The sequence below is a fragment of the Puma concolor genome, chromosome B4, assembly GCF_028749965.1.
Source record: "Puma concolor isolate L17-30 chromosome B4, mPumCon1.1.hap2, whole genome shotgun sequence".
NCBI classification, from domain to species: domain Eukaryota; kingdom Metazoa; phylum Chordata; class Mammalia; order Carnivora; family Felidae; genus Puma; species Puma concolor.
The window spans coordinates 75,113,044-75,131,672 of NC_141673.1; the positions used below are offsets into that span (position 1 = coordinate 75,113,044).

An 18,629-nucleotide genomic window follows, 5' to 3' on the forward strand; every position below is an offset into this window, starting at 1 on the left:
CTCACATTGCTATTTTTGTTATTTCCCTGATGGATTTAAACTGATCTGCTTATTTACTATATTTCTGTCATCTTAATAATAATTATTTGCTTCTGACTTTTTTTCTGCTATAGGCTTCTCCTTAATTAATGAAGGTGAACATGAAGCTTGATGGCAAAAATGAAATCATTACTAATCATTCACAGAGCAAAAATAAATAAATTCGGGCATTTTTAAAAAATGAAACGTGTATCTTTTTAAATAGATTATCAGGATTTTGTTTTAGCTCCTTTTTCTATTGTAAAATGCAGAATCATGTATATTAGTGTTAGAAAGGGATTGTGATCATGGTGCTTTGCATGATGTGTTTGGTTCACAGTGCATATATATAATTATTGTGACTTTTGCCCATTTTTTAATTGTAATTTTTGTGAGAGAGAAGAATCAGATTTTTCTCATTTTTCAGCTTCTCACTACAGCATAAAAATATCCTCTTTTTTTTTTCTGATCACACACAGAAACACAAAAGATCATTCTAATTTAATATTAGATCCTGTTTCCAATGTGGTGAACACAAACCTTTTTTTCATACTCCGTGCTAGTGTAAGTCCAAATTTTACAGTAATATGTGGATTTCTTATTACAGGTACATGTTGGGGCTTGCAGCAATTCCAGCAGCTATACAGTTTTTTGGCTTTCTCTTTTTACCTGAAAGCCCTCGATGGCTGATTCAGAAAGGACAGACTCAGAAGGCCCGTAGAATCTTATCTCAGATGCGTGGTAACCAGACCATTGATGAGGAATATGATAGCATCAAAAACAACATTGAAGAAGAAGAAAAAGAGGTTGGCTCAGGTATGTAGATTTTATACTTACACAAATCTTAAAACTGCATAGTGGTGTTATCTAGAAACTATATTCTTTTGCTATTATTTAATACCTCTAAATGATATAGTGGTTTTATGTGTATAAACAAATCAAAATAAATATAATTTAATTTTAAAAGTAATATAATAGTGTTATAAAAGAAAGAAATATGTTCCCATACTACCACTGTTCTCACATAATTACTATTTTTATTTGTGTGTAGTCTCTTTTATTCTTTCAAAATTGGATATGCTTGACATGGTTGTCATTGTGCAGGCGGTAATTTTTGAACTATATGTATATTTTATATATATGTGCATATTGACCTTTTCATGTTAACTAAAAAGTCATAGTGTGAACTATTGTCAAAATCACTTTAGTAAAAATACCTTGTTTACGTGCGTTACATTAATTTCCATATCGGTTTTTTTTTTTTTTTTTTTACGTTTATTTATTTTGAGAGAGAGAGAGAGAGGGAGGATATATCCCTAGCAGGCCCCATGCTGTCAGCACAAAGCCTGACGTGGGTCTAAGTTCCACAACCTGGGATCATCATCTGAGGCGAAACCAAGAGTTGGACACTTATAATTGACTGAGGCACCCAGGCTCCAGTTTAGTTTTCACAGAGAATAAGAATACCTTCAGACCCTAGTTGTGGAATCATTTTGTGTTTCCCTGTTTTCATTAAAATGTTTTTTTTTTTTTTTTTTTTTTTTTAATTTTTTTTCAACGTTTATTTATTTTTGGGACAGAGAGAGACAGAGCATGAATGGGGGAGGGGCAGAGAGAGAGGGAGACACAGAATCGGAAACAGGCTCCAGGCTCTGAGCCATCAGCCCAGAGCCTGACGCGGGGCTCGAACTCCCGGACCACGAGATCATGACCTGGCTGAAGTCGGACGCCTAACCGACTGCGCCACCCAGGCGCCCCTAAAATGTTTAATTAACTATGTAACCAAAATTTCACCATGTTGGAAAAGCAAAAAAAAAAAAAAGAAGTTTTTAGTCAATTTATGTTGATGAATTTCTTTCCAGAGAAGAAATCATGTAGAGTTTTTGCAAAATTCTCAGGCAGGATCTCTAATCTTGACAGTCTGATTTGGGGAAGTGATTTGCAAAATGTACATGATGGGAAAAGGTAGACACTTTATAATCAGTTTCTCAACAGTAATCATTGCCCTGGTAGATTCACATTTCCCAAAATTGTCTCATTTTCTCTTGACCTTCCTTTTGCCCCTACATTAATTGGTAATCCGAGCAGAGATGCTGACTGGTGTCAGATTATTTTTCATACTTGAGAAAATGCAGACGTCCACACTGCTATATTGATATATGTGTCACACAGGTCTTGGAAGGTCTGTCCTCTCTCCTTCTCCTACTATTATTTTTGGTAAAACTGAAAGCTGTGCTTTCCTGCAACAATAGAATAAACACAGTTCATCACTGTGTTAGCCACACTCGGTTTTCTCACTTTTATATGTATGTAATGCAGTTGTGTGATGCTGTTGTCTGCTCAGGTCAAAGCCCCAGTAACCTGTGAGCTGATTCTGAGTGAAGGTCGTTTTTAACAAACAAGTTTCTGGGCATATACCATGTGCCGGGCACTGCTAGCATCTCCAGAGTCAGATGTTAGTGCAAGTATCAAAGAGAACTCGGCTTTAACAAAACAATTCACCGTTACTGAGTTGAACATTGCGTTGATTTTTAAAATACTATTTCAAATGTCCATTTAAATTACAAATACCTTCATTTATGCTCCTCTCTGAATTTCCCTCAGCTGTGGCTTAAATGAAACATGAGCCTTCCCATTTAGGGGTCGAGATACCACTGATTTTACTACGAAGCATTGACAATGTAGCTGGATTTTGACTACTTAAAAATTTGTCCAACTGGTATAGCCGTGCAACTGTTGACGGTGCACACTGTTTGAGTTTCATGACTATTTGAAATACATAACCGGGGCGCCTGGGTGGCTCAATTGGTTGAGCATCTGACTTCAGGTCATGATCTAACTGTTCCTGGGTTCGAGCCCTGCGTGAGGCTCTGTGCTGACAACTCCAAGCCCGGAGCCTGTTTGGATTCTGTCTCTCTCTCTCTCTCTCTCTCTCTCTCTCTCTCTCTCTCTCTCTGCCCCTCCCCTGCTCATGTTCTCTCTCTCTCTCTCTCTCTCTCACTCATTCACTCAAAAATAAACATTAAAAAATTTTGAAATGTATAACCAAAGTTTTTGTTTGTTTTAAGAAACTTGAGATAAAGATATTGCAGTTATCTGCATGTGCTTTAGTTTTTATGAGAAGTCTTTGGGAGCTAACCAAGGCACTTTTTCTTGGGTAAAGATAAAATATTAAGCCATTTACCTGTTTCTCAATATTGCTTTATATACACACTTGGCATGGTTTTTTTTTTTTTTTTCTTAAATACTGTTACCTACTGAATCCTAATAATATTTATCCCATGCTTGGGTAGATATTTTAAACTTTGTAACTAATAGGATTGATACTTTATCCATTTCTAGATTTATACTATTTGGGTACTATCATTAGTTTTAAAGTTAATCTCTTGTTCTTTTTTAAAGTACAGAATTAAGAGTTTTATGTGATGAATTCATAAGGGAGATTTGCCAGTCTTAAATAGCACCAGTAATTTTGGGGCCTAATTTTTACAATTGAGAAATTTGGCCAGAGAAAAACCTGTTCGGCACAAGTGTGGGTTTTATTTCAGCAGTTGTCATGTCCAGGAGCAAGACTCTGTCAGTGCATTTGGAAAATAGAGATCAGTGGTAGGTCTTGTGTTAAACCGACAGGGTCCTGGCTCTCCGTCACCTTTCATTCGCAAATGATAGGCTAGGTGGACAAATACACATGAAGAAACAGCTAACTTCAAAATAATAAAAACGCCCTGGTCCAGAGAAGACAAGTCAGCCATTGTGTTGCAGGGTTAGAGAGTGGCCTGGGTTCATCTGTGCGTGGATCCTGACAAGGTAAGTTTTGAACCCCGACTTCCAGCTTGGGAACTCCAGGCAGTGGAGTACAGCTGCATGGAGGGAGGAGCTTTGGCCTAGCCACGACAAAATATTCTGATATTTCGGGAGGTTAAAAGAAGTGGTATGTGATCCCTGTGTTTTCCTAAGGAGAAGGGTTTTCTTGTCAGATGTGGTGTTACCTGCTACCTGCCTGTGAGCTTACTAAATGAACTTACTGATTGCAGATCAATCAGTCTTCATGTCCTTCTCTGGGAGTTTGCAGTGACTTCCTACTGTTATGGTACTTGCTTCTGTGACCCTTCTCTTTTCATAGGATTTTTTTTTCTTGGTCACTGGAGCTTAAATTTGACTTCATCGAGGAAAATAGGCCTAGCTACTGAAGTATGTATTAGTTAATTTATTTTCTGGATGTGTGAGGTATCCGTGCATATGGGATTTACTTTTCCTGGTTTCAGATACACTTTGTGACCTTCTGTAGTGAATATGGTGGCTCCTCTGGCTGTGTCAGCAGCAGAGGCACGGCTCACAGGCCATGTTGTAGAATAGGATTGGATTGTCATGGCACAAAGGTCAACCTCCGTAGCATGTGGTTTCTCCACTGTAGTGGGCAAAAGAAAAAAGGGCATTTGATGGAAAAAGAAGCAAATAATTGTTTTTCATGTGTATTCAACACTGTTTATACATCCTGCAGGACTCATAAAGTAAGCCTGGAAGTAACAGCTTGGTTTGGAAAGCTCCCTTGTGTGGGAGACAGGGAGGAGAAAGACTTGTCCTGGCTTCACCTTTACCTGGTAATCCTGAAAAGATTTTCGGGGAGTTGCCGAACCTCACTTTGTTTCTTGGTTTGTAAGAAAAGAGAGCCAGATTATAATAGCTCCACAGTCTTTTTTTTTTTTAGAGTTTTAAAAATCTTTGAGATATGCCTGTTTCTTTATTTTTAAATACCATGCAGCAGCCTTTCACTGAAAAATATTTGTTGAGTGACACTCAGTAGAATTGGGGATGTGACAATAAGTAAGACAGACAAGGTTCTAGTCCATTCTGCTGGAAAGAAGCACACAAATGATAAAGAGTAAATAGTTACTGGATAACTACAAATTGTGGTAATGACTTTGAAGGAAACAAACAAGATAATAACATTTATAGAGGGACTGAAGGGGGATGGTCAGGAAAGGCTTCTGTGAAGAGGTGAGTGTGAAGCCTGAGAAGGAATCAGTAGTGTAGAGAACTGAAGGGAAGAGAGTTCCAGGCAGAGGGAACAGCAAGTGCAAAATTGTGTGTATCATTAAGTGGACCAGGTTAATTTTCTTGGAAGTTATAAAGTGTACATGTGCCTGATTTTTAAAACATTGCAGTAAGAACTAACTATTAATCTTTATTTATGCTTAGGTTTATTTATGCCTAAGCTTTGAATTAGCGGGGACACAGTTATTGCTTTTAGAATTAAAAGTAAATGTACATATCATTTCTGTCATTTTGTTGCTTATCTCTTACAGATTATTGCCTTAGTTTATTATATGCTGCATAGATATGTAATAGTCTCCTACCTTTTATGTACAACAGAGGTATAAACTGAAGAGAGGCCTAGGTAGTCACTTAAGGCAATGATTCTCAAACTTTGCCACTTCCCTTCAAAGGTGAGTGGAGAGAGGCTGGCCTCTTGAGGCCTGGGTTCCATAGCAAAAGGCTACTGCACTAAGCCCAACATTTACTTGAATTTTTATGCTTTATCCTAGTAATTAACAGAAGTTTGTGCTCTGCTTCATAACATAATTGTTTACTTAACTTTAAAAGTGTTTTCTCAGTATATCTAAAGTGTTTATCCATTGACTTTATGTGTTCCATCACTCTGTCGTGTACATTCCCTGGGACAGGTGTCCCGCAGTTTGACAAACATGACCTTAAAGCATTTGGGAGCTCTTGGCAAACGCATTAGGCGGGGTAGGAAAAGTTGGAGCGGCCTATATTACTAGAAGCAAGTGTTCATCTTATCATTTACTGAGCATATTGAAGAGTAGAGAATCTTTGTCAGAAGCTTTAGTTTATAACAGTAATTGTCTCATAACAAAAGAAGTAAAATTAGTCATCAAGAGAGACAGGACGCTTCTGAAGGCAATCTTAGGAAAGAATCTAGAAATGAACGTTGTGTATTATTTGCTTTATAACACCTTGTTGGACAGCACTCTCTAATGATGTATTCATTTTTTTTTTAATTGATACATAGTTGACATGTAACTCCTATAATCCTAGTTGATATACAAGTTCCAGGTGTATGACATAATGGTGCAGTATGTGTATATACTGCAGAATGATCACCACAGTAAATCTCGTTAACAGGCATCACCACACATAGTTACAAAAATTGTTCTTTCTTGATGTCTTCAATTTCTTATCCTGCACCAGAGGACAAGAAGTAGATTCCTGGGATGAGGTGAAAAGAAAGCAGAGGCTGCCGTCAACATGCCCAAGCAGAAGCAGCCCCAATAGGCAGGGCTTAGGGAAAAAAGTCTCACACATTCTGCACCTTGCTGCTACTCCCTGCTCTGCTCTGCCCTGGGGTGTTAAGACAGGATCCTTGGAAGGAAAATGTAAACCAGGAAATGTTTCTGACCCTAGAGAAATGTGCAAATATTGACGTAGAACCAGTACAAAAAAAAAAAAAAAAGCAGGGGGAAGGAAGCAGTGTTTGGGGAGAATGCAGTCGTTAGGGAAGCTTCGTGCAACAGCAGGAGAAAAAGGAGCAAAGCAGGGGAGAAACTGAGTGCACATCTTGAGGCAGTGGAGAGCAGCCTCCTGCAAAGTGTTTGTTTATAGCATGGGGCGAGTCCAGGGAACTTGAAAATGTATAAGGCCTTTTCTTTTTTATTTTTTTTTACTTTATTTTTTTTTTTAATGTTTTATTATTTATTTTTGAGACAGAGACAGGGCATGAACGGGGGAGGGTCAGAGAGAGAGGGAGACACAGAATCTGAAGTAGGCTCCAGGCTCTGAGCTGTCAGCACAGAGCACGACACGGGGCTCGAACTCACAGACCATGAGATCATGACCTGAGCTGAAGTCGGATGCTCAACCGACTGAGCCACCCAGGCGCCCCTGGCCTTTTCTTTTTTAAAGGAAAATAGTATTTTTGTTCATCCTGTCTTTTAAAAATTATAGGTAAAATTTTTTTTACAGTTAATATTACTTTGATCACCGAGATCCATAGATGCTTCCAAAATAGATTTATTGAACAGAAGAATATCAGTGAGAATGTTGATCTTGGCTATTTTTTCACTAAAATCTTAATCTGCATATGTGAGAAGTAGCAACCCACAGGCACTATCAAATGCTTCAGACAAATTAGATTCAGGCCCAGTGGTTGCTGTTATAGGGCGTTCAGGTTACCTGCGCAGTGTGTAATCTTGCAAAAAAAAAAAAAAAAAATCTCGCCCACAAGATTTGCATTGTTACATTTTATCAACTAATCACCTCAGTAACTAGGCAAGTACCGTTCTGTGTTTTGCCTGTCAGGTAGTTGGATCTCCAGCCTGAAGAGGAAGAACCATGTAGGGAGGGGAATTTATTCAAGATCCTCTCGTGAGCTCAGTTTGAAACCTGTTTTGATTTACGTCCAGCTCTTAGGGGGTCGCATCTATCCTATACAGGAAGGGACAGCTGCATGCACTTTTTTTTTTTTCCCCCTACAGTGATTTTGCAATTGGGTCATCAAATCTTATCTTCTCATAAGTCATTTTCTTTTCTTCTGAATTGATATTGCCTGTGGCTATTTCAGCAAAGCATGTTCTGCAGAGAGGTCAGAGAGGGTAGATATTTATCATATTTTGGTAGAAATCCTTCCAAAAATTCTTTAGAAATCTAATTCCAGCATGACATTGCAGTAGAATACTCATTGCCATTGGCATCTGTTGCACTTAGAGGAAAGTAGTCATTTCCCCCAGTATTTCTGGTAGTTTTTGCTTATATTTTCTTCCTATGGTAGCGCAGTGTTGTCTGACCAAAGTAAAGTAGGTTTGTTATTTACTGGATGAACCTGAAATGGGTATTGACAAATTGTTTTTCAGCAAGATGACCCTTAATTTTATGAATATAGGTGAAGAAAACGTTTCTGTATCAAATATTCTCAAGGTTGTTGTAAAACTGCTAAAATTGTCCAAATGTGAGGCTATTATCGTACATCTCTCTTATGGCAAACAGATTAAAACAAAAAGTCAAGTAAAAAGCTGCTGTAAATCTATATCCTTGTGTTAACAAGCTGTAAGCTGGACCACTAAAACAATATGCAATTCTATTCAGTTTTTAGTATAACTTATTATTTTAAGTATGATGACTTATTTAAAAGAAACTATTTAATTCACATAGCTTTTACTAAAGGTTGCTTTTGATTTTCTAAACCCTAGAGTACGTTTAAGATCTTAAGTAGAATTGGAATAGTTCTTAGGTATTACATTAAAATGTCATTGACTCACCTTTTACATGGGATAAAGAATAGCACAGAGCCTACTCATGGGAGAAGGAAACGTTTTTCATATTATACCTGTAGGCTTTCAAGCCATTTTCCTTGATTTATATTGGAAATCCAGAATGTCTTATAACTTGATGGGTAATACTTGAAGGCTCATCTTTCTGCTTTCTTACTAAGATGTACTTAAATCCATATTTCATTAAAAAAAAATCCATGCTGTGAAGGAGTTTTGACTGCCTCAGAGTTTTCTTTTAACCCCCAACATATTGTGAAGTTCATCCTGTTACACATTTTTTTTTAAGTTTATTTATTTACTTTGAGATAGAAAGAGAGAGAGCACATTGGGGGGTGGGGGGCAGTGAACAGAGAGAGAATCCCAAGCAGGCTCCACCCTGTCAGGGGGCCTGACATGAAGCTCGAACTCACGAACCATGAAATCCTGACCACAGCCAAAACCAAGAGTTGGATGCTTAACCTACTGAGCCATCCAGGTGTCCCTCATCCAGTTTTGTAATGCTCTGTATTTAATACAGTGAAACAGGAGGAAAATACCCAACTAGGTAGACATTTCAAAAAGAATGTAGTTCCTTAGTTGCTGCTTCAGGGCAGTTCATTTTCACCTAAACAGTGAACCCACCATTCAGCACAGGTGGTAGTCTGCTTTGTAAATAAAACCATACTCGGGAGATTTTTTTTTCCTTGAGATAAGACAAATTGCTGTGCCCTTTAAAGGTTACCTTGTCTTTGGAGAAGGTTAAAGGAAGATCCTGAAGAAAACCCTGTTTTTCTATCTCAAAGTGGAGGGCATATGTATGAGCCACTCTCTAGCATTAGGACTTTTCAGTGGTCACGGGACAGTCCCAATGAGGAGCTTTGGAATCAGAATATTAATAGCCATGGCGTGTGCTATTTGAAGAAACTTGCCTGTTTACAAATTTCAGGAGAGATTTTCTAGAATGTTTCTCAAAAACCAAAGGAATTACTCCTATTTTGTTTTTCGAATATTTTAAATTCACTTTATATTTGGGAGATAGGGTGGTCAGATAACATTATTTTTCTGCTTCGTTTTCTACCCTACCATAGGCACTCTAAATCCTCTTATCTACCCATTGAGCAATGTTTGTAATCAGTGCCTTACTAACACTACCAAAGATGTACATTTCAGTTAATTTCTCAGCATCTGTATTGCTTGAAACGTAGTAACCTTCGGTTAAGAGAAGTATATATTTGGCAGGATAGATTGAGGAGAAAATTACTAGGTTTATGAAGCTAGAACAACATTAAAGTGCTGTGTAAGTGTCTCACATTTTCAGTATGGTTTCCCTCCCTGAACTCTTTTAAGATATTTCCTTGAAAATGACTCCCACTGCACATCTTTTAGAATAAAGTAAAGCTTCAAAATAAATTTCTTTAGAGAATGAAATCCGATAACTGCTTTTTCCTGAGGGGTGGGTGGGCAGATACTTTTAAAAACAACTTTCTATGAAAGCAAAGGCCTTTTGTAGGGTTGTCTTAACATTCATCATTCATATTTGCATAATACTAGTGTAAAAATGCTAGTAGCAATTACTTTTTTTTAATGTTTGTTTACTTTTGAGAGAGAGAGACCAAGTGCGAGCGGGAGAGGGGCAGAGAGAGAAGGAGACACAGAATCTGAAGCAGGCTCCAGGCTCCGAGCTGTCAGCACAGAGCCCAACAGGGGGCTTGAACTCACTGACCGCGAGGTCATGACCTGAGCTGAAGTCAGATGTTTAACCGACTGAGCCACCCAGGTACCCCTAGTAACAATTACTCTTCACTGAATGCCTGTTTATGTAAATGTGTGTGTGCACATACATGTTTCTCTGTGTCTCTGTTGAAACAACACTAAAAATTATGCAGTATGATCCATATTGCACTGGGAAAAGGAGAGCTGGGAAGGTTGAACAGCAAAGAAATGAAAGAGGCAAGATCTGAGCCCCACTCTGCTGCCTCTCATGTCTCTCCTGCTTCCACCTGGCCAACTCTGCATCTCATGCCACCTCCGTGCCCTCCAGTTCAGATGTAGACACTGAAAAAGACATAGGGTTGTGGTCCTTGTTCACAGGGAGCTGAGAACCTATCAGATTTCCTTAAGAAGGTCCTCCATTTCTGAAAGGGAAGAATATAAAATATAACTACAAAATAGAAACAACAAGACAATAAACGTTCAAAGTCAGTTGACTAATTGAGTTCAGTTGCTTCCACCTTGGGGGTGTATTTCCTATCTCTTTCCTCTTTCCCACTCTTGCTGTCATTGCCTGGGTTAGGTCCCTGGTGTTCACTCCCCCATAGTGTCTTCTATGTTGTCCTTCATTCTGGTATCTTCCCTCTCTGTCTATATTCCCTATGGCCTCCAGAGTTACCATCCCAACACATAGACAGGATCAGTCCCTCTCCTCAGAAACAAGTTCCTTAACTTGTTATCAGTTCCTTTAGAATCTGGTTTAAATTGACATTTCCAGTTCATTTTGTTAGAGCCAAAACTCCATCGTCATTCCAAGAAAGAAAAGAAGAGGCACTCCAATTGACTGCATGCCTCCTGACTCTCAGGGCAGAGAGGGGACATGGGTGGAAGCTGAGGGGGTACGGCAGAGTCAGCAGTTCCTGAGTTTGGCTGTTTAGTCCAAACTGAACTCTGCAAAGAAACTGTAAAAATCGTCTCGCACAAAGAATATATTACATTTGAGAACTGGTAGGTATTAGGGATTTTCTGTGTTAAGTCCTTTTGATAACTCATCATTAGCAAATTTAACACAGTTCAGTGTTCAGTTTACTTTTAGGACCTTTTTGAAAAAGACTGAAGTAGAAATGTTTAAGTGTTTCTTCCTGGTCAGTTCAGTAGATGCTGGTATTTTATTGTGTTGCATGAGAGTACAGGGTCTACAAAGTGTAAAATGATGTTTCATCTGAAAGAACCAATGAGAAGGTAGTAATAAGGATGTTCTAATTTTGCTTTTAACATAATAGGTTTGGGGCTATTCCTCTTTTTAGTAAAAAGGAATTTCGGTGCTTGATTCCAAGAGTTGACACACTTTTTCTGTAAAGGGCCAGATATTAAGTACACGTACTTGGCTTTGTGGCCACGTGGTCTCTGTTGCAACTCCTCAGCTCTCCATTGTAGCTTGAAAACGGGGATGGACAGCATGTAAAGGAATGAATGTGGCTTTGTGCCAGTAAAAACAAAAGCTCATTTTTTTGTGCCCGCTAGGTTTTATTACTTACAAAAATAGGAAGTCGACTAAATGTGGCCTGTGGGCTGGCTTGCTGATCCCTTCTTTAATTAGTCATTGTGTCTACTTTATCAGTTGCTTCGGTTTTTACTCTTAGGACTAATTTGGGATGCTGTTCATTTTTTTCCTGAAAAATGTGCATTGAAGCCTCTTTAACCTAGTGTTCGCTAATAGGTTGTCCCTGTTGATTTCTGTGCAGATGGTAAATCATGCAGACGTGTCTGGCGTGTGTATAAGTGTGCACATGGTGTGGTGTCAGAGAAAAACCTAAAAAGCAGTGTTGCAGAGAAGCCTCTGGATAATTGAAGCAATAAGCTTTTATGAGACCACTGCTCAGAGTATGTGGCTTTCTTAAAGGCTGAGCCACAGCCTAACGGGTCCATCAGGACATACAGTGGCACCTTTGATCTAATGGGGCTGGAGAAGCAAGGTTCAGTGGTGAGGGCTGGGTCTCATCTGATGCTGTGGCTGGCTGCCCTATCACAAGGGTTTGACCCCATTGTTCGTTCACACATGAACAGAAATTGTTGCTCCCTTTATTTGGATTACAGTCAAAGCAAGATGATATACCCTCCATGGAAGACAAAATGCATTGACAAAGAGGGAGGCGATTTTATTCAGGCTGTTGCAGTAGGTGGTAGGTTCATTAAGGAGGAGCTCCTCAAAGAAGAGGGAGCACACCTGGCATTTCCTAAAGCAGGCAAACAAGCCCTCCTTCCACCCTCCTCAGAACTCCCTTATCTCTGAGCACACAGGGCTGGTGCCCGCCTTCTCTTGCTGCCAGCACCTCGGTAATGCATCTCTGTGGCACTCGGCATTTGATTTTCACGTTCCTGTCCCACTAATGACTCAGTGTTCCTTATCTTTGCATCCCCACCACCAGATACAGTCCCTGCTTTACATCAACAAAGTACTTACTAAATGTTTCTCCAGCTGCCTTTCTGTTCCTGTGGGAGAAGTGGACGGTGAGGTCTGACCTTTGATCCCTGAGATTTAGAGGAGGAAATGGAGTGTTTACAGCATGAGAACCCTTCCTTGTGTGGGACTTGGTTATCCCAAAAGCCCCTGGGACCCCCAAGTGGTTGGTGAGGAGACGTTATTCAATTCAAAGTGATTATTTTTGAATGACCCACTTTCCGAGGGTAGATGGATATGTTTAGAATCTTTGTGGATTTTACCAAGACTATTTGGAATTTATTTGTGTATCAGGAGTTATTATTATTTTCTCTTGGTCTCATACATGTTGGACCCAATTTAAAGTTTTGAGGTAAAGCATTTATGAGGACAATGAAATTTAAAATAAGAGTTTTAAAACATTAGGGTGTCAGGGTGGCTCAGTCGGTCAAGTGTCCCGACTTTCGATATCGACTCTGGTTGTGATCTCACAGTCGTGTGATTGAGCCCTGGATAGGTCTCCATGCTGAGCGGAGCCTGCTTGGGATCCTCTCTCAGTCTCTCTGCCCCTCTCTTGCTTGTGCATGCTCTCACTTTCTCTGTCTCAAAATAAATAAACCTTTAAAAAAGTTATAAAATATTATGTGATTTATTATCATTTCAGAATTTTAAAGCAGACCCTTGCTGATGTCTAGAAAATACCACTTAAGCATGAGTGGATTAGGTTTTTGTTTATAATTATAGATTATAATTATAATTAGATTATAATTCAGAGTAGGCCTGTATTGCAGATATGCACACCTCAAATGTGGTAAAATGTTCTGTTATGAAAGGTGAATCTAATGAAACCCAAACATATTTCACCAGCCTTGGCTGCAGTGGCTTTGGTACTCCTAAAACAAATGATAGTCTTGTCTGGACAGTAGTCCGAACCATAGATGTGAAATTTGTTGTTTTTGTTTGTGTTCTCATAAGCTGGTGTATATTTAGATATATCTACTTCAGGAAGTAAATGGAAACTCCTATTTCTTAAAACTATTCTGTAATAAATGTTTTAATTTTACTGTTTGAAATCAACAGCCTATCAGGTTCTCTGTTCATTTCACAAGAATTACTTGGGGCACCTGGGTGGCTCATTCGGTTGAGCGTCTGACTTAGGCTCAGGTCATGATCTCACGGTTCGTGGGCTTGAGCCCCACGTCCGACTCTGTGCTGACTGCTCAGAGCCTGGAACCTGCTTCAGATTCTGTGTCTCCTTCTCTCTATGCCCCTTCTCTGCTCATGCTCTGTCTCTCTCTGTCTCTCAATAGTAAATAAATGTTAAGAAAAAAAAAATTAAAAAAAAAGAATTACTAAAATACACTGTGCCTCTTTTCTTTCTTTCCTTTTCTTTTTTCTTTTCTCTTCTTTTCTTTTCTTTTCTTTTCTTTTTTTTTTTATTTTTTTATTTTTTTTATTATTTATTTATTTATTTATTTATTTATTTTTTTAAATTTTTTTTTTTTATATATGAAATTTATTGTCAAATTGGTTTCCATACAACACCCAGTGCTCATCCCAAAAGGTGCCCTTTTCTTTTCTTTTCTTTTTTCTTTTCTTTTCTTTTCTTTTCTTTTCTTTTCTTTTCTTTTCTTTTCTTTTCTTTTCTTTTCTTTTCTTTTCTTTTCTTTTCTTTTCTTTTCTTTTCTTTTCTTTCAAGTTTATTTTTGAGAGGGAGAGTAAGAGCACAAGTAGGGAAGGACCAGAGAGAGAGAGGGAGACAAAGGATCTGAAGTGGCTTCTAAGTTGTCAGCACAGGGCCTAAGGTGGGGCTCAAACTCATGACAACCATGAGATCATGACCTGAGCCGAAGTCAGACGCTCTACCAACTGAGCCACCCAGGCGCCCCTGTAGGTTTTTCTATCTCATGCTTAATAGTCTTGCTGAACATTTATCCAACTTTTTAGAGTAGTGTTTTTTTTTTTTTTTTTTTTTTTCTGAAAAGTATGTTTTAGAATACAAGTCTGCTTACTTATGCAGGTGACATTTCTGGTGACAAAGGGAGAACAATGGAAATTTGAAAAACAATCATGGTTTGTAAACATTTTAATTTATCAGCAGTTTGTTTGAAATTATAAAAGAGAATGATCATTTTTAGGGGCATTTACATTTACTTTGTGCATAGCACTTTCCATGGTATTATTGTATCTTTGAATTCCACAACTCTGTGAAGTGGTTTGAGAGGAGAAAAATGAGGCCCAGGAAACAGAGTTCTTCCTGCCTGATACATGGCAAAAGTCAGAACTCAAGCCTGTTCTGATTCAGATACATTTTCTTAATCGTTCATTGTCCTGTATTTAGATGTATTTTAAGATTTTTGCATTAGAAAAAATATTAATATTTTATTACCATGCTTTAAACTTGTCTTCAAAATGGATTTTATTACAGTTTCATGCACGTATACTGTATTTGTTTATATAGAAACACATGCTATTCCATTTCTTTGGCACCTTTTCTTGAACTGTACTATATCACATCATTTTAATAGTTGGAATTGATCAAAATGATGCTCTCTTCTATGGTTAGTATCAGTTCATTTGTTTATAGTTCCTGCCATGTTAAAATGAGTTCCCAAAGAGAAATATTCAACCTTTTTCTGACTCAAGTCAGAGAAGTTTTATTTTTCTCAAATAAAAGTTAATCAGACTTTATTGATTGACTATCAGCCATAATAGGGGAGAGGCAGTTAATAACTCAGACTGGAGTTTATAAGGCTAAGATCATTCATTCATCCACAGGCATTGTTTGACTGGTTACCATGTGTCAGGCCCTGTGCCTGTTGCTGGAATACAGGACTTTGCAAGGATGATGGCTAACATTTGTTGGGCACTTTATGTGCCAAGTATTCTATTAATGTGTCTCACCAATATAATTTTCACAGCAACAGAAGTCCATACTCTTAGGATCCCCATTTCATAAATGAAGACATAGACTGAGGGGAATTAAGTAATCTGCCAAAGATCACACAGCTGATCAGTGTCAGAGCCAGGATTTGATCAAAGTAAGGGTCTCTTAACCACCATTCTCTACAGCCTCTCGCACTGAACAAAATGGGCAAGATCCCTGTTCTGGTGGGGCTTCTTTCTAGCTCAAGGAAACAGCCACTAACAAAATAAATAAACAAGGTACTGTCAACTGCTGTCAATAAAAATTGAACTTGTTCTGGGGAGGAATGGGAGGGACTAGTCTAGGTTGGATGGTGACAAAAATGACTCGCAGAGATAAGTGCAGGCAACAGTGGGCAGTGATACAAGGGAATCAGTATTCTTAAAATTTTTATTATATAAAGTGTTCAGTAATGCTAGCTGTTAATGTTACATTTAGCATAGCCCTTGAATCAGTGATGATAGGCTATCATGGGATATATTTTTATTTCTTTCAGTGATTCCTTTAAGCAATGAAGAGTATGTAGTCAATAAATCCAAAGGTTTTTAAGAAGGAAAGAAGGGTTTGTGCACTACATTTCATTATTCCAAACCTGGTGTGTCCCTTGAAAACTTGAAATAAGTGAGTTTAGGGCATTTAATCATTTTCCAAAAGGAGGTACAGCTTTCACAAATAGATTTAATAATAATATCACAAAATATAATTTACCAAAAGATACATGCTATCAAAATTCTTAGTGACTTCTGTAAAAAAAAAATATATGACTCTTTTAAACTTAGTTTATTTCCTATTATTTTAAAGTTTGGAAAATTGATGAAATGACCATACAGTCTATGGTAAGTGACAAACTTGTATATCCATTGACAGAAGAAGTTTTATTCCATTCATTAGTTTATTCATTTAACAAAATTTAGGCACTTACCAAATTCCAGACTCTGTTCTCACTGCTGAGGTTACAACAGTTCCCATAGCACAGACTCTGCCTTCACGGACCTTCATTTGGTGAGAGAACACAGTGAAGGAATATATAACATACCAATGAATGGTAAGTGTGACGGGGAAGGTAAAGTGATGGGGGAAGAGGGGGTTAGGTGCCTGGGAGTGAGGAAGGTAAGGAGCAGCCTCTTTGATGAAGTGCCCTCTGACTAGACCTGAGGAAGTAAGGGAACGGGTCATGCACATGTGTCCAGTAAATGGTCCAGGAGGGGGACCAGCCGGGAGAAAATCCCTGGGTTGAGACTGTACTTGGTATGTTCAAGGAAGCTAGTGCTGCTGGCATAGAGTGAAGGAAGGGAGAATAGAAGGAAATGAGTTTTGAAAGGTGGTTAAGGAGCAGATCATGGAAATGGTCTATATTATTTAAATCATTATTCACCTTAATATACCCAAAGCCTAGGTAAAGAGCCTGGAGCTCACTAATTATTTGAGGGACACGTTTAATTTTAGGAGGTGACATTAACCAGGACAATTTGGAATTATATTTTGGAAGCACAACTCAAAGTAGCTTGAAGTTAAAAAGGAGGGACAGGGTAGCCTTATGTGAGTTACAGAAGCTTCCTTCTAGTCTGTATGTATGAATATGTAGGCTTTCTTCACAGCTTGGCTCTTCCTATATGTTAACAAAGGTGTCTGTTAGATGTCTTGTTTTGTCTTAAGTTTACTCCTGAGGAACACTGATGTCAGTATAGAACTCCTCTCCTGATATCTCCCACAGAAATTTCAGAGAAGGTTCTTACTGGCCCGTGATTTATGTGCCCACCCCTGAACCAATCCATGTGACCAGGGCTTTTGTGGCTGATTAGTCATACCTGTTCCAAACAATATAGATTGAGAATTGGGGAGGGATAATTCTCCAAACAAGTGCTGTCAGGTAAAAAAAAAAAAATATGTGCAAGTGGAAGAATAAGAAATAGAATTCTAAATTGTATAGAACCCAGAACTATGGTTGCCTTTAGTTTTATTCAAAGGGCAAATTGGTCTGAGCAGTTCTGCCTGCCAAGGAAAATAATAAGCTGCCCAGGGACACTGGCCAGAGACCTCATTATTGAGAAGATGTGGGTGTTCATGACTTCCTCTAAGAGCAGAAAGGTGCTATTTTCAAAGTCAGAATTAGCCTCTCATTGACAAAAAACAAAGGCAAAGTCTATAAGCCACATGAAGACAGGCATTCTGATTTGTCTTTTCATTATTTCTCTAGCAGCTTAGCGCTACACTTTGAAAATATTATATTGATATCTACTAAATGATGGAAATCTGTGATAAACAGCAAGTAGGGAGCCAAGCCAGAGGGTAACCTTCCCATTGGGTTAAAGTGTTCTCTTTCTTTTAAATCTTCATGCAAATTGTTGTTCCAGTTCATGCACTAATTAGCCATGGTACCTTATTTATATGACAGCCATTTGGGGCTTCGGTTTCTCCAACTATAAATTAAAAGAGAGTGTTGCATGTTGATGGCTTGGTGTTGGGATCTTTTTTTTTTTTTTTAATATATGTCCATTCCTCTTGTCCTGTCATCTGTCACATACACGTGTGTACACATACACACACCAATACCCACCCATGTACATACATTCTCTGTAAACCTACTGGGACAGGTACAATGTTCTATACATCTTTCCTAGTGTTGACTTCTCAGTACATATTTACTGAACTGTTGAACTGAACTTTTCCCACTCTAAAAATCTTATAACTCTTAGTATTTGTGTTTTACTTTTAATAAAAGCTAGTTTATAGATTATTGTTTAAGTTTGCTTTTATTGACCTATTTTAAATGAAAGGTTAGGTATTCACCCCTTTTTAAGTGTCAGATCTTATAGAGAAGTACAAGACTTGTACATTGAAAACAACAGAGCATTGTTGAAAGAAATGAAAGTATACCTAAATGAAAGAAAAGAAAGCCACCCCCGTGTTTATGGATTGGAAGACCTAATCATTAAGGTGCCATCATTAGGATGACAGTACTTCTCAGCTGGCCTGCAAATTCAGTGCAGTTGAGAATTTCAGAAGCTCATGAAAATTATACGTGTCCTTTTCTCAGAAATTGACAAGCTGACCCTAAATATCATGTTGAAGTGCAGAGGACCCAGAGTAGCTAAAACAGTCTTGAAAAAGAGCAAAGCTGGAGGACTTAACACTTCCTGATGTGAACAGTTGTCCCAAAGCTACAGTAATTAAAAACATTGTGGTACTGGCATTAGGCTAGACCTGTATATCAGTGGAATAGAATTGAGAATCTGGAAATAAACCCACAAATCTGTGGTCAGATGAT

At 38.3% G+C, this 18,629-nt stretch overlaps 1 protein-coding gene across 1 annotated transcript in view; it reads left to right on the plus strand.

The window, feature by feature from the left end:
* Positions 1–18,629, plus strand: part of SLC2A13 (solute carrier family 2 member 13) — a 387,878-nt gene that overhangs the window by 79,246 nt on the left and 290,003 nt on the right. Inside the window, exon 3 of the mRNA XM_025930431.2 lies at positions 626–834. Within this exon, the coding sequence (XP_025786216.1) occupies positions 626–834 (209 nt within the window). The remainder of the gene's footprint in view (positions 1–625; positions 835–18,629) is intronic.